The sequence below is a fragment of the Ailuropoda melanoleuca genome, chromosome 11 (assembly GCF_002007445.2).
Source record: "Ailuropoda melanoleuca isolate Jingjing chromosome 11, ASM200744v2, whole genome shotgun sequence".
NCBI classification, from domain to species: domain Eukaryota; kingdom Metazoa; phylum Chordata; class Mammalia; order Carnivora; family Ursidae; genus Ailuropoda; species Ailuropoda melanoleuca.
Genome location: NC_048228.1, coordinates 108,653,218 through 108,668,566, shown reverse-complemented (window position 1 = coordinate 108,668,566; position 15,349 = coordinate 108,653,218). Strand labels below are relative to the sequence as shown.

Here is a 15,349-nt window from a genome sequence, read left to right as displayed (position 1 = left end):
TTGTTCTCCTGTTTTCTGCTGAAGAACAATGGTGAGGACGAAAAATGCCGCTGGTCAGTAGAAGGGTGGAAGATGGCTGATGAGCCCTGTGCCTCCGAGGCCACAAAGAAGCCTCACACATCATGGCACTGACTCTGTCACTCATAACATTCTCACGCTGAAGATGGTGTTTGTCAGGCTGATGTGCTTATGATGAAATGCTATTGGACGTTGATTCAAACACAAGACTTTCTTGTATTTTGATTCTGTAGGAACCGAGAAAGATTGTGCAATGAATGGTGACACTCGGGCTGCCGTGGTGACCTCACCACCCCCGACCACAGCCCCTCACAAGGAACGATACTTCGACAGGGTGGATGAGAACAATCCAGAGTACTTGCGAGAGAGGAACATGGCACCGGACCTTCGCCAGGACTTCAATATGATGGAGCAGAAGAAGAGGGTGTCCATGATCCTGCAGAGTCCTGTAAGAGAAGCCTTTTCTCTGCAGAAGTGTCTTTTTCCTTCTCTGATACTTCAGCTCTTAGCTCTGTTGTATGTGCCAGAGTCCCTGCGTTTTCACCCAGGAAATCCGTGCTCTTGTGTATGTGCGTGGGTGTGGAAAGAATTCCATTCAGTTCAAGTTATCAGGCAAAATAAATGAAAGATCTTAAGTATCATAAAGGAGAGGAGGTGTTTGCTTTTCCTTTTTACTCTCACTACTTCTCCATAGAGTCTCTTTATTTTTGGACCATTTAAAAATTCCTGTTCCCTCCAGACCACCTCGTTTGGTGCTGGGCACTTGGGCCTTAACAGGACCTCATCAATGGTTGGTTTTACCTTTAGTGACACCAGCACTTTGAGCCGCAAGCATGCCCACTGTCTTCTGTTTGTGTCTGTGTAAAGGAGTTCTTTCTCCATTGGTTCCTTGTGTTGGGGCTGCTGCCCTTGTATATGCTTTATTCTTTTTTCCCTCTAATCTTGTTTTGTTCCCTTAAAACTTCAGGGTGTCATTTGGCAGACATTCATTGAATTTTTTAAATGTTTGGTTATCTTTTATATGCTGTTCAAGGAACCTGGACATTTAGCAGTGAACAGGATAAATAAGTCATCTAACTCTAGTAGGTTTGGTTTGGTTATCGTTACTCTTTGCATGTTGTGGAAGTATAACTTCGAGGAATGGGTGCATATTTTAAGTGTGCAGCTTGGTGAATTTTGACCCGTGTGTAACACCTGGGTCAAGTCTCAGACTTCACACCCTCCTCGAAGGAGGTGAACAAGCAACAACAAACAGAAGCGCAGTGCAGGAAGCAGTGGGGTGATTAGACTGAGTGGTGGTTGGGACAGTCCTCTCTGAGGAAGGGACGTTTCACCTGCATCTGAATGAGCAGAGGGAGCTGGCCATGCAGGGGTAGGGAGAGCAGTGTTCCAGCTGAGGGCAGCTAGTGCAATCCCTAGTTGAGGGATGAGCTGGATGGGCTTGGAGGGTCAGAAGGCATGAGTGTGGTCTGAGCATAGGAGGCGACGGGGGGCGGGGGCAGGTCCTGGAAGGCTCTGTAGGCGCTGGTCAGGAGTTTGTTTTGCATTCAGAGTATAGTAGAGTCATCAGGGGGCTGCAGACGGGAGTGGCACTATTCAGTTTTATTTTCTTAGAGCGCGCGCGAGTGGGAGCAGAGGGTAGGGGGTGGGGGGTGCAAGCAAGAGAATCTTAAGGAGGCTCCATGCTGGGAGCCATACTTGGGGCTCAATCTCATGACCCTGAGATCATGACCTGAGCCGAAATCAAGAGTTGGACATTTAACTGACTGAGCCAACCAGGTGTCCCTGGTGCGATTTAGTTTTTAAAGAACTCTTCTGGGTTTGGTATAGAAAGAGTATTGTAGGAGTGCCTGGCTGGCTCAGTCTGTAGAGTATGTGACTGTTAATCTTGGGGTCGTGAGTTCAAGCCCCACTTTGGGTGTGGAGCCTACTTAAAAAAAAAAAAGAAAAAAGTATTGCATGGGGCAAGAGAGAAAACCATCTTTCAAGCAGGAGGTGTCAGTAATTTCTGAGTTTTATTTTGAGGGTAGGATTAATAGGACTTGGTGGTGGATGGTGAGGAAGAGGTAGATAAGAGGAAGGAAAGACATCAGGGAACATCTAGACTTTTGGCTTGAACAGTTTCCTATGTAAAAGTTGCAAGAAGCTAAGTAAACATCACTGGGGGCAGAGTGCAGAAAGTCGACTTATGGCACCTACTGTGTGTGGGCCCCCATCCACAGGTCATCTAGGACACACATAGTCAGCATCAACTGTTACAGATCTGAATGCAGCGTGGGACCCTGGAACAGAGAAAGGACATAAGCTGAAAGACCAGAAAGCCTGCGATTGCTTCCTAGTAACATACTGGTGCTGGGCTCTTGGTGTTTGGAGCACAAGAGTTGAGCCACTGCAGGGAGTGGGAAAGCCCAGATGCTGATGGTTGCATAGATGCCAGAGGGACCTTGAGAGAGTTTTCTTCTGGCTGATCTTCTGTTCCAGGGAATCCTGAGTTGGGGTCACCTGCTGAGAATGGGCTCAGGGAGGTGTGAGGAGAGAGAAGGTGTGAGAGTGGGTGAGGGGATGGGCTGTCCTTGGGTTAACACGAAGGGTGCACTCAGGTTAGGGTCATAAATTTGTAGTGAGACAAGGCAGCATGGTGTTGTCCTGTGTGTGTCTGTCTCTCCCACCCCTGCACCCCCTCCAGCCACTTTCAGCAGCATGAGTAGAAAGAGTGAAGGGTTGAATTTAACCAGGGTTGGGGTTTTGCTGGGTGAAATGGTAAATAGTTGCATGAGTGAGCAAGGGAATGGTTATGTTAAACCAAGGCTCTAAGCTGGCCAAGGGAGGTCAGGACACAGGGAAGGTAAGGGGTGGTGGACAGGTGATGCGGTCACGATGGAGTTGAAGAAAGGGTGAGCTGGATGCTAGGAGGGGGTGTTTGGGGAACCCATGCTTGGGGCACAGTTGCTAGGAAAGAGCACATCTAGGACATGATCGTGCATGTGGGAGGCAGGTGAGTTGGAGGAAAAGGTGATTGGAGGAGAGGCAGGCGGGATGCTGAGAGGTGAGGGTGTGGTGGTTGAACCATGGGGAGTTAGGACCAAGGAAGCACACGGGGTCACTGGCCGGTGACTGCTGGCTGGAGCTAGATGCTGGGGTCTGGCTGGGTAGCTCACCAGGCACTGCTCCACTCCTTACTGCACATGTAGGTCATCAGGGATGCTGTGGATCCTGAGGGCTTCTTGCATTGTGGTTTTCTTTTTGTGTGTTACATGCTAAGCTTTACGTTCCTTGATGGCAAGGACCATTTTTTCTAGCTGCATCTCTTCAGTGCATAGAATAACACGTGATACTTAACGTGCTGTGTGCTGAGTTGTGGTGTGTACGTACATGGTACATGCATGTTGAATTGAGCTTCCCGTAGATACATCTGTGAATTTGGAAGCCGTGGAAATAGATGATTTGATTTTTGAGATTGAGGGCCTGTGAGGGCAGGGGGCTTGTTTTATGCAGCTGTTGCATCCTTTGTCCCGGCGTACACTGTGACCTTTAGTGAGGCTGTCTGTGACCTTTAGTGAGGCTCTCTGCATCTTTCTGTATCCCTTTATCCTGTGTTTGCACATCTGCCTAGATCGTTGCTCGGCATTGATAACAAAAATGGCTGAAATACTGGTGTTTCGTTGATTGATTCCTTCTTTGCAGTCAAAGCCCCTGTCAGCTTTCTCCTCCTTCCTTCACTCCCACAGAATATGATCTGTGACACCATTTGTCATGATATGGTAAATAGGTGTTCCTCCAGCAGCTCTTGGTCCCTGACATTCTTTTATACCATTGTATTAAATGTAGTACGTGTGTTGCTTACTTCCTGCAAGTGATAGCTATACTTAGACTGTCCCTGGGCAATATATCTTTTCAGCTTTTCATTCAAGCAAGAAAAACTAGAAGTTTAATATAGAATCATCCAGAAGCCCTCGGGGTGTTTATAATCAGATGTGGATGTTCATTCAGTGAGCTCACATTTTCATATTAAATAGTATTTATTTGATAAGATATTTCTTTACAGGATATGTGAAAAATGATTTCAATACGGTTTGGGAGGGCAAAGCTATAAATTAACCTGTATTGTTTCAGTACTGACTTTATATTAAAATCACCATCAACCCAACTTAATCCTTTTGCCTAATTGTAGGATCTTTTTAAAAAAGTTTAGGATTATTTGATAAAGGACGAATGTTTTAGGATCTCTTTTTCAACTTTTAAAAAGTAATTAAAAGAAGGGAGGAGTCCAAGATGGCGGAGGAGCAGGAGGCCTAAGTTTCGTCTGGTCCCAGGAATGCAGCTAGATAGCTATCAGACCATTCTGAACACCTACAAACTCAACTGGAGAATGAAGAAAAAGAATAGCAGCAACTCTAAGAACAGAATAGCCACCACTTTCTGCAAGGAACCCAGTTTAAAACAGGAGTTGAGCTCCAGCTCGGCGTTCCAAGATGGCGGAGGAGCAGGAGACCTAAAGTTCGTCTGGTTCCAGGAATTCAGCGAGAGAGCCACCAAACCATTCCGAATACCTATGAATGCAACTGGAAAATGAAGAAAAGAGTAGCAGAAACTCTATGAACAGAAAGGCAACCACTTTCTGCAAGGAGGAGAAAAGATGGAGGAGGAGTAGGCGACCCTTTCTCAGCTGGTCCGAGTCGAGCTGGATATCTACCAGACCATTCTGAACACCCACAGAATCAGCCTGAGACGCAGGAAGATACATCTGGATCTCTACAAATGAACATCTCCAGTNCTCTCCAGTGCTGAGTATTGAGGTATGAAGCGGGGAGCTGTGAATCGGGGCACAGATATAGGAAGATAAAGGGAAGGGGGAGGGAGCCTCTGCGATCAGGCGCCGGGAAGCAATAGCCCCTTGTGCTGGGGAGCGGGCTGGACTCTCAGACCAGCAACCGCAAGAGAGCGGACTGAGACAGTGAGCGTGGGAACGCCCGTGTCCAAACTGAAAACAGGAGCTCCCGACCGCACACTCGAACTAGAGTGAAACCGAGAGCTCAGGAGTGCAAGCGCGACCAGACTGAAAACTGGCGCTCCAGAGCACAGGCGAACCATACTGAAACAGGGAGCTCGGGANATCGGGAGCTCGGGAGCACGCGCGGGGCGGCTGGCGGCTGGTGGGGTTAGAAACACAAAGGACAGAGACACGCCGGCCCTGGAAGTGAGGGCTGGGACGCCGGGTGTGGGGCGCACAGCCCGGGATGCTGCAGGGTTGAGCAGCACCAACAGAAACAGAGTTAAAGTGGCCAGAACATCAGTGGAGAACGATCCGCGATCCCTCTGTTCTGAGACAGAGGCTGAATTTCAGCCGCTGCTGCTCTCTCAGAAGAGGCATAGCAAACCGCCAGGGAAAGCCGCCAGAGAACAAAAGCCCGGAAATACCGGCTCACAGGGTGCCCATCCCCATCCCCCCTCGCAAGGGACACAGAGACTCTACCCAAACAGGGTTTTCGAGTATCGGCGTGGCAGGCTTCTCCCCCAGAAGGCAGGCTGAAAAATCAAGAAGCCCACAACCCAGGGCGCCTGAGTGGCGCAGTCATTAAGCACCTGTCTTCGGATTAGGGTGTGATCACAACGCTCCGTAAGGAGTCCTTCATCGGGCTTCTCCACCGGGAACCTGCTTCTTCCTCTCCCACTCCTCTGCTTGGGTTCCCTTTCTTGCTGACTGTCTCTCTCTCTCTCAAATAAATAAATAAACTCTTTAAGGAAGAAGCCCACATCCCTAAGATCTCTATAAAACAAGGGCGCACGGCCTGGGTCCCAGTCAACACTTGGGCTCTGGACAACCCTGCAATCTCTCTTCATCAGAATGACGAGAAGGAGAAGTCCCCCCCAGCAAAGAAAAGATAATGAGTCTGTGGCCTCTGCCACAGAAATAATAGATTTGGTTGTATCCTAATTATCAGAAATGGAATTCATATCAGAAATGGAATTCAGAGCAACAATGGTCAAGATGATGAGTAAACTTGAAAAAAGCATCAGAGAAAGCGTTGCTGAGAATATAGAATCCCTAAGGGCAGAAATGAGAGCGAATCTGACAGAAATTAAAAACTCAGTGGGCCAAATACAGTCAAAACTAGAGGCTCTGACGGCCAGGGTCACCGAGGCAGAGGAACGCGTTAGCGAATTGGAGGATGGGTTAGTAGAAGAAAAAACGAAAATAGAAGCTGGTCTTAAAAAAATCCACGCCCACGAATGTAGATTACGGGAGATTACTGACTCTATGAAATGATCCATTGTCAGAATTATCGGCATCCCTGAGGGGGTGGAGAAAAACAGAGGTCTAGAAGAGATATTTGAACAAATTGTAGCTGAAAACTTCCCTAATCTAGCAAGGGAAACAAGCATTCGTGTCCAAGAGGCAGAGAGGACCCCATCCAAGCTCAACCAGGACAAACCTACGCCACGGCATGTCATAGTGCAATTCGCAAATATTAGATCCAAGGATACAGTATTGAAAGCGGCCAGGGCAAAGAAATTTCTCACGTACCAAGGCAAAGGTATCAGGATTACGTCAGACCTGTCTACAGAGACCTGGAATGAGAGAAAGGCTTGGGGGGGCATTTTTAAAGCTCTTTCAGAGAAAAACATGCAGCCAAGGATCCTTTATCCAGCAAAGCTGTCATTCAGAATTGATGGAGAAATAAAGACGTTCCAAAATCGCCAATCATTAACCAATTTCGTAACCACGAAACCAGCCCTACAGGAGATATTAAGGGGGGCTCTATAAAGGTAAAAAGGCCCCAAGAGTGATACAGAGCAGCAAGTCACAACCGATACAAAGACTTTAAAGAGAAATGGCATCATTAAAATCATATCTGTCAATAATCTCTATCAATCTAAATGGCTTAAACTCTCCCATAAAACGCCACAGGGTTGCAGATTGGATAAAAAGACATGACCCATCCATTTGCTGTCTACAAGAGACTCATTTTGAACCCAAAGATGCATTCAGACTTAGAGTAAGGGGATGGAGTACCATCTTCCACGCAAATGGACCTCAAAAGAAAGCTGGAGTAGCAATTCTCATATCAGATAGACTGGATTTTAAACTAGAGGCCATAGAGAGAGATACAGAAGGGCACTATATTATTCTTAAAGGAAGTATTCAACAAGTGGATATGACAATTATTAATATATATGCCCCCAACAGGGGAGCAGCAAGATACACAAGCCAACTCTTAACCAAAATAAAGAGACATATAGATAAGAACACAGTAATAGTAGGGGACCTCAACACCCCACTATCAGAAATAGACAGAACACCCTGGCAAAAACTAAGCAAAGAATCAAAGGCTTTGAATGCCATACTCGACGAGTTGGACCTCATAGATATATATAGAACACTACACCCCAGAACCAAAGAATACTCATTCTATTCAAATGCCCATGGAACATTCTCAAGAATAGATCATGCTCTGGGACACAAAACAGGTCTCAGCCAATACCAAAAGATTGAAATTATCCCCTGCATATTCTCAGACCACAACGCTCTGAAATTGGAACTCAACCACAAGGAAAAACCTGGAAGAAACTCAAACACTTGGAGGCTAAGAACCATCCTGCTCAAGAATGACTCGATAAACCAGGAAATCAAAAAACAAATTAAACAATTTATGGAGACCAACGAGAATGAATACACAACGGTCCAAAACCTATGGGATACTGCAAAGGCAGTCCTAAGGGGGAAATACATAGCCATCCAAGCCTCACTCAAAAGAATAGAAAAATCTAAAATGCAGTTTCTATATTCTCACCTCAAGAAACTGGAACAGCAACAGAGGGACAGGCCTAACCCACTGACAAGGAAGGAGTTGACCAAGATTAGAGCAGAAATCAATGAATTAGAGACCAGAACCACAGTAGAGCAGATCAACAGGACTAGAAGCTGGTTCTTTGAGAGAATCCATAAAATTGATAGACCACTGGCAAAACTTGTCCAAAAACAAAGAGAAAGGACTGAGATTATTAAAATTATGACTGAAAAGGGAGAGGTCACGACCAGCACCATTGAAATTGCAAGGATTATTAGAAACTTTTATCAACAGCTATATGCCAAAAAACTAAACAATCTGGAAGAGATGGAGGCCTTCCTGGAAACCTATAAACTACCAAGACTGAAACAGGAAGAAATAGATTTCTTAAATAGGCCAATTAACTATGAAGAAATTGAGTCAGTGATAAACAACCTTCCAAATAATAAAACTCCAGGCCCAGACGGTTTTCCTGGGGAATTCTACCAAACATTCAAAGAAGAAATAATACCTATTCTCCTAAAGCTATTTCAAAAAATAGAAACAGAAGGAAAGCTACCAAACTCATTCTATGAGGCTAATATTACCTTGATCCCCAAACCAGGCAAAGACCCCCTCAAAAAGGAGAATTACAGACCGATTTCTCTAATGAATATGGATGCCAAAATCCTCAACAAGATCCTTGCTAATAGAATCCAACAGTACATTAAAAGGATTATCCATCATGACCAAGTGGGATTCATACCTGGGATGCAAGCATGGTTCAACACTCGCAAATCAATCAATGTGATACATCATATCAACAAGAAAAGACTCAAGAACCATATGATCCTCTCAATTGATGCAGAAAAAGCATTTGACAAAATACAGCATCCTTTCCTGATTAAAACCCTTCAGAGTGTAGGAATAGAGGGTACATTTCTCAATCTCATAAAAGCCATCTATGAAAAGCCTACTGCAAGCATTATTCTCAATGGGGAAAAGCTGGAAGCCTTTCCCTTAAGATCAGGAACACGACAAGGATGCCCACTCTCGCCACTATTATTCAACATAGTACTAGAAGTCCTTGCAACAGCAATCAGAAGACAAAAAGGGATCAAAGGTATCCAAATCGGCAAAGAAGAAGTCAAACTGTCTCTCTTTGCAGATGACATGATACTCTATATGGAAAACCCAAAGGAATCCACTCCCAAACTATTAGAAGTTATAGAACAATTCAGTAAGGTGGCAGGATACAAAATCAATGCCCAGAAATCAGTTGCATTTCTATACACGAATAACGAGACTGAAGAAAGAGAAATTAGGGAATCCATCCCATTTACAATAACACCAAAAACCATGCGTTACCTTGGAATTAACTTAACCAGAGACGTAAAGGACCTATATGCTAGAAACTATAGATCACTTTTGAAAGATATTGAGGAAGACATAAAAAGATGGAAAAATATTCCATGCTCATGGATTGGAAGAATTAACATAGTTAAAATGTCCATACTACCCAGAGCAATCTACACTTTCAATGCTATCCCGATCAAAATACCGAGGACATTTTTCAAAGAACTGGAACAAATAGTCCTTAAATTTGTATGGAACCAGAAAAGGCCCCGAATCTCCAAGGAACTGTTGAAAAGGAAAAACAAAGCTGGGGGCATCACAATGCCGGATTTCGAGCTGTACTACAAAGCTGTGATCACAAAGACAGCATGGTACTGGCACAAAAACAGACACATCGACCAATGGAACAGAATAGAGAACCCAGAAATGGACCCTCGGCTCTTTGGGCAACTAATCTTTGATAAAGCAGGAAAAAACATCCGGTGGAAAAAAGACAGTCTCTTCAATAAATGGTGCTGGGAAAATTGGACAGCTACATGCAAAAGAATGAAACTTGACCACTCTCTCACACCATACACAAAAATAAACTCCAAATGGATGAAAGACCTCAATGTGAGACAGGAATCCATCAAAATTCTAGAGGAGAACATAGGCAACAACTTCTATGACATCGGCCAGAGCAACCTTTTTCACGACACATCTCCAAAGGCAAGAGAAATAAAAGATAAAATGAACTTATGGGACTTTATCAGGATAAAGAGCTTCTGCACAGCCAAGGAAACAGTCAAAAAAACTAAGAGACAGCCCACGGAATGGGAGAATATATTTGCAAAGGACACCACAGATAAAGGACTGGTATCCAAGATCTACAAAGAACTTCTCAAACTCAATACACGAGAAACAAATAAACAAATCATAAAATGGGCAGAAGATATGAACAGACACTTTTCCAATGAAGACATACAAATGGCTAACAGACACATGAAAAAATGTTCAAAATCATTAGCCATCAGGGAAATTCAAATCAAAACCACACTGAGATACCACCTTACGCCAGTTAGAATGGCAAAGATAGACAAGGCAAGAAACAACAATTGTTGGAGAGGATGTGGAGAAAGGGGATCCCTCCTACATTGTTGGTGGGAATGCAAGTTGGTACAGCCACTCTGGAAAACAGTGTGGAGGTCCCTTAAAAAGTTAAAAATTGAACTACCCTATGACCCAGCCATTGCACTACTGGGTGTTTACCCCAAAGATACAGACGTAGTAAAGAGAAGGGCCATATGCACCCCAATGTTCATAGCTGCATTGTCCACAATAGCCAAATCATGGAAGGAGCCGAGATGCCCTTCAACAGATGACTGGATTAAGAAGCTGTGGTCCATATATACAATGGAATATTACTCAGCTATCAGAAAGAACGAATTCTCAACATTTGCTGCAACATGGACGGCACTGGAGGAGATAATGCTAAGTGAAATAAGTCAAGCAGAGAAAGACAATTATCATATGATTTCTCTCATCTATGGAACATAAGAACTAGGAAGATCGGTAGGGGAAAAGGGATAAAGAAAGGGGGGTAATCAGAAGGGGGAATGAAACATGAGAGACTATGGACTATGAGAAACAAACTAAGGACTTCAGAGGGGAGGGGGTGGGGGAATGGGATAGACTGATGATGGGTGGTAAGGAGGGCACGTATTGCATGGTGCACTGGGTGTTATACGCAACAATGGAGCATCGAACTTTACATCGGAATCCGGGGATGTACTGTATGGTGACTAACATAATATAATAAAAAAATCATTAAAAAAAAAAGTAATTAAAAGAATCTATTTTGAAAAAAACTATTTTGAAGAAAATACTGAGAAGTATAAAGTAGAACATGAAATTGCTAGTAATTCCATCACTAAAATAATTATAGTGAACATTTTGATGCATTTACTTTCGTCTTCTGTGTTTAGATATGTATTCACTCTTACAAAACACTGATTGTATTGCTTTACAACCATTTCACAATCCAAAATGTATCAAGAGCAATTTAATGTCATTTAATTTTTCTCAGCCTTTCGTGTTCACTGTGTGCATAGAATTCCGTCGTGAGGTGGATCTGTGTGTGGTGTTAGTTCTCTGCTGTTCCGTATGTTGGCTGTTACCTGCTTTCCCTTTGTCAGTCCTGCTGGAATGAACATCCATATGAAGTAATCTTTGAGCATGTCCCTGATTATTTCTTTAGAAAAGATTATTAGCAATAGAATGTTCAGATTTTCAAGCTTTGAATTATTTACACTACTTTCTAGAAATAATGTAGCAATGTGTGCTCCAACTAGTAATAAATGAGAATATCCATTTACTTTCTAGCCCTGGATGAAAAAGAACAAAAAAGCAGTCTGTGTGTTAGTTACCTCTGCCTTCCCAAGGAGTGGAAAAGAAATGGTGTCTCACTGTTTTAATTTGCCTTTTATTAGGCTTTCTGTGAAGAGTTGGAATCGATGATACAGGAACAATTTAAGAAGGGGAAGAATCCCACAGGCCTGTTGGCTTTACAACAGATTGCGGATTTCATGACCACGAACGTACCGAATGTCTATCCCGCAGCTCCACAAGGAGGGATGGCGGCCTTAAACATGAGTGAGTAGTTCCTGACTGCATACATGTTCTGTCATTTCGTAGGTTACGTTTCCTGACTGTTTCTCTTGTGCAGTAGATCGGTGTACATTGTAATACATAGAATCAAGTATTCTCAGAGCTAATGTTTTAGTTATAGTGAAAGATAAGCTGTAAGTCTGAAAATGTCCTGAATGTAGAGGGCTCCCTTTCTAAAAAATTTATTTTTATTTTTTCTTAAAGATTTTACTTATTTATTTGAGAGAGAGAGATCGTGCGCACAGAGGGAGAGAGGGAGAGGAAGAAGCAGACTCCCCGTGAAGCAGGGAATACCAGTCAGATGCAGGGCTTGATTCCAGGACTCTGGGGTCATGACCTGAGCCGAAGGCAGATGCTTAACCACCTGAGCCACCCCGGTGTCCCAGATGGCTCCCTTTTTTATGAGCCAATAGGACTGTTATTTCTCAGGTTGATGACTTTTTGTGTGGCTTCTCAGACCCTTTGTGAACTAAAATTAATCAGAAACAGTGCTTGTGAGTAGCACATCAGTTTTGCCTGAACTTATTTCAGCCGGGCCAGCATTTCTTATCCACCATTCCTTACTACTGCTTGTAAATGGGTGAGAAACAGAGAAATTCCAAAAGCAAGCCGGGGGGCGGGGGGTGATGGATGGGTGAGTGTGAGCAAAGAACAGTTAGCTGTGCACTGGTGGGGGAGCTTTGCCATGGCTGTTGAATTTGTAAATGTTAACATGACAGGTGAACCCAGGGTAGCTTGAGCGTCAGCTGATCTGACCTAGTGTGCACTGCGTGCTGGACCAGTATCTGACAGTCATAGTTGGGTAGTCAGCTTCTGATGGGCTAGCGTACGCCAGTAGTTTCCATTAGGCCACCAGACATTTGCTATTTACCTGTCAGTTCCTTGGTATTCTCAGAAGTTGACCGACACCCACCAGAGCGATGTGTTGTTAATGTCCAGAGAGTGATGAGAATACCATTTAAATAATTAGCTCAAACTTTTAGCCTGAAGTCAAACCATAGTCAGGTTTTCTGATTTTCACATGGTTCTTAATGGATTCTAGTGCTGTCTCGTATGAATTAGATAAAAGAATGATGTAATGTATTTACTTGTGTATTGTCTTCTAATTAGAGAAAAGGAAATTTTATTGCAATAATGCCACCCCAAAAAAAGAGGAAGAAATCTAGTTTTAATTATATCTAATAGTATGTTTCTTAAAAATACAAATTTAAAAACAAATTATTACAACCTTTGTTGTAAAATATATATAGATGGCATAGAACAAATGATACGTAACTTAAAAGTGATATTAAGGTGTATACCTTTATAACTCCCACCTGGGTTAAGAAAGAAATTCAGGGTAATGATTGTTTGCCTCTCCCTTGTCATCCTCTTGGAAGGAAACACCATCTTTTTTAAAGATTTTATTTTTTAAAAAATTATTTCTTTTTAATAGATTTTATTTATTTGAGAGAGAGGGTATACGTGCACGCATGCTCGAGCAGGGGAGGGGCAGAGGGACAAGCAGACTCCCCACTGGGCAGGGAGCCCAACGATGCAGGGCTCGATCCCAAGGCCCTGAGATCATCACCTGAGCTGAAGTCAGATGCTTAACTGAGCCACCCAGGCGTTGTTAGCAGCCACTGATGCTCAGTACCGGGGGAAATGCAGAGGGAGAGGGAGGGAATCTCAAACAGACTTCCCACTGAGCACAGAGCCTGATGTAGGGCTTAGTCTCACGACCCAGAGGTCATTACCTGAACTGAAACCAGGAGTCAGATGCCCAACCGGGTAAGCCACCCGGTGCCCCAAACCCATTTTCTTTAAACTTAAAGTATGAGGAGGGGTGCCTGGGTGGCTAGGTCGGTTGAGCATCTGACTCTTGATTTCGGCTCAGGTCATGATCTCAGAACTGTGAGATTGAGCCCCGCATCAGGCTCTGTGCTCAGTGAGGAGACTGCTTGGGACTCTCTCCACCTCTGTCCCTCCCTGCTGCTTGCTCTCTCTCTCTCTCTCTCTCTCATATAAATAAGTCTTTAAAAAAACTAAAGAGGGACACCTGGGTGGCTCAGTCGATTAATCTGCCTTTGGCTCAGGTCATGATACCAGGGCCCGAGGATCAAGTTCTGCATTGGGCTCCTTGCTCATCGGGGAGCCTGCTTCTCCCTCTCCCTGCTGCTCCACCAGCTTGTGCTCTCTCTGTCTCTGACAAATAAAATCTTTAAAAAAAATGGGTTTGTTGACCTGTAGAATTTGCTACAGTTTGAATTTTCTGATTCTATCTCGATGGTACTGCTAACATGTTCTTTTGTCTTCCGTATTTACAGTAAGCTGGTAGTTGGATCTGGTTGCTTGACTGTGCTTGGATTCGTTTTTTTTTGGCAAAGCCTACTTTCTATAGGAGGTTCTGTGTTCTGTCAGTAGGCGCATAGTCTGGTTGTTTCTTTTTCCATTGTTAGCAGCCATTGATGCTCAGTAGATAGGCCCATTAATTTAATAAAGGTTCCAAGATGGTGATATTATTCCTCCTCTGTATTTATTAGCTAGAATATTTCTGTAAAGAGAAACTTCCCTGGAAATGGGGCATGGTTGGAAAGGGGCCACCCCCTTCTCCATCACTCATTACATGTTCGAGGGGAACGTCTTGGTAAACTATTTGTAGATGACCTGTTTCTGGGTCGGAGTTTCACACACAGCGGAGCAGTTTCCTCGCTGTCATCTGTTGAAATCAGGCATGGAGCTCCTGCATGGCTCAGTTGGTGAAGTGTCTGCCTTCAGCTCAGGTCATGATCCCAGGGTTCTGGGATCGAATCCTACGTTGTCCAGCTCCCTGCTCAGCAGGGAGTCTGTTTCTCCCTCTTCTTCTGCCCCTTCCCCCTGTTTGTGCTCTCTCTCTCTCACTCTCCTTCTCTCTCTCAAATAAATAAATAAATAAAATCTTAAAAAAAAAAAAAAAAAAAACCTCAGGCATGTACACAAGAAAAGGAGCCTCCTCTCAACTTTTTTTGGTTACCCAGTGGTATGGTTTATATGGGAGAGGTAGCCCTTTTCAAAATAAGTTGGTTTCCTGTCATTGTTTCTAAGATGACCAATTATTATTTTTTAGTATTGTGTTGAACTCATAGGTTACGGTATATTTAATGTGTTTCAGAACATTGCACTTATCCCTTCTGATCAGTGGAAGTCCATCCAAGTTGACCCCTGAGCCTAGTAGTCTTTGACTTTCCAAGCCATCCCCCATGAGGAGATGTTCTCGGCTCACCACATGTATTTCCTGCCCCCAGTCTGGAATCAGCCATTTCAAAAAGAAATCTTTATTTCTGTCCCCGTGTCAGTGTATCCCTAGTTGTTTTGGTTGTCTGAAGTGCCTTCTCTAGTAGCCTTCTCAGAAAACACTTGTTTTCTGAGTTCTTGCGTGCTGTGGCCTTTATACGGCAATATGAATTTGGTTTGATTAGTTAGATCCTAAACTCACATTTCCCATTTTATGTATCTTAAATAGATAATTTTCTTCTGGCTCAAAAGCATTGCTGTTAAAATTGAAGGTAATCTTTCTGTGTAAGTGACTTGGTCTCTTTTCC

At 43.8% G+C, this 15,349-nt stretch overlaps 1 protein-coding gene across 9 annotated transcripts in view; it reads left to right on the top strand.

Annotated features, from left to right (window-relative positions):
* The first annotated feature begins 226 nt into the window (after positions 1-226).
* ADD1 (adducin 1) overlaps positions 227-15,349 on the top strand; it is a 48,637-nt gene continuing 33,514 nt past the window's right edge. For 7 of the 9 annotated variants that reach the window (XM_011221433.3, XM_002916546.4, XM_019796759.2 and 4 more), the window contains exons 1-2: positions 227-466; positions 11,612-11,774. In XM_011221433.3, the coding sequence (XP_011219735.1) occupies positions 272-466; positions 11,612-11,774 (358 nt within the window). In that variant the 5' untranslated portion in view covers positions 227-271. The remainder of the gene's footprint in view (positions 467-11,611; positions 11,775-15,349) is intronic. The other 2 variants (XM_002916547.4, XM_019796763.2) reach the window with 1 other exon arrangement.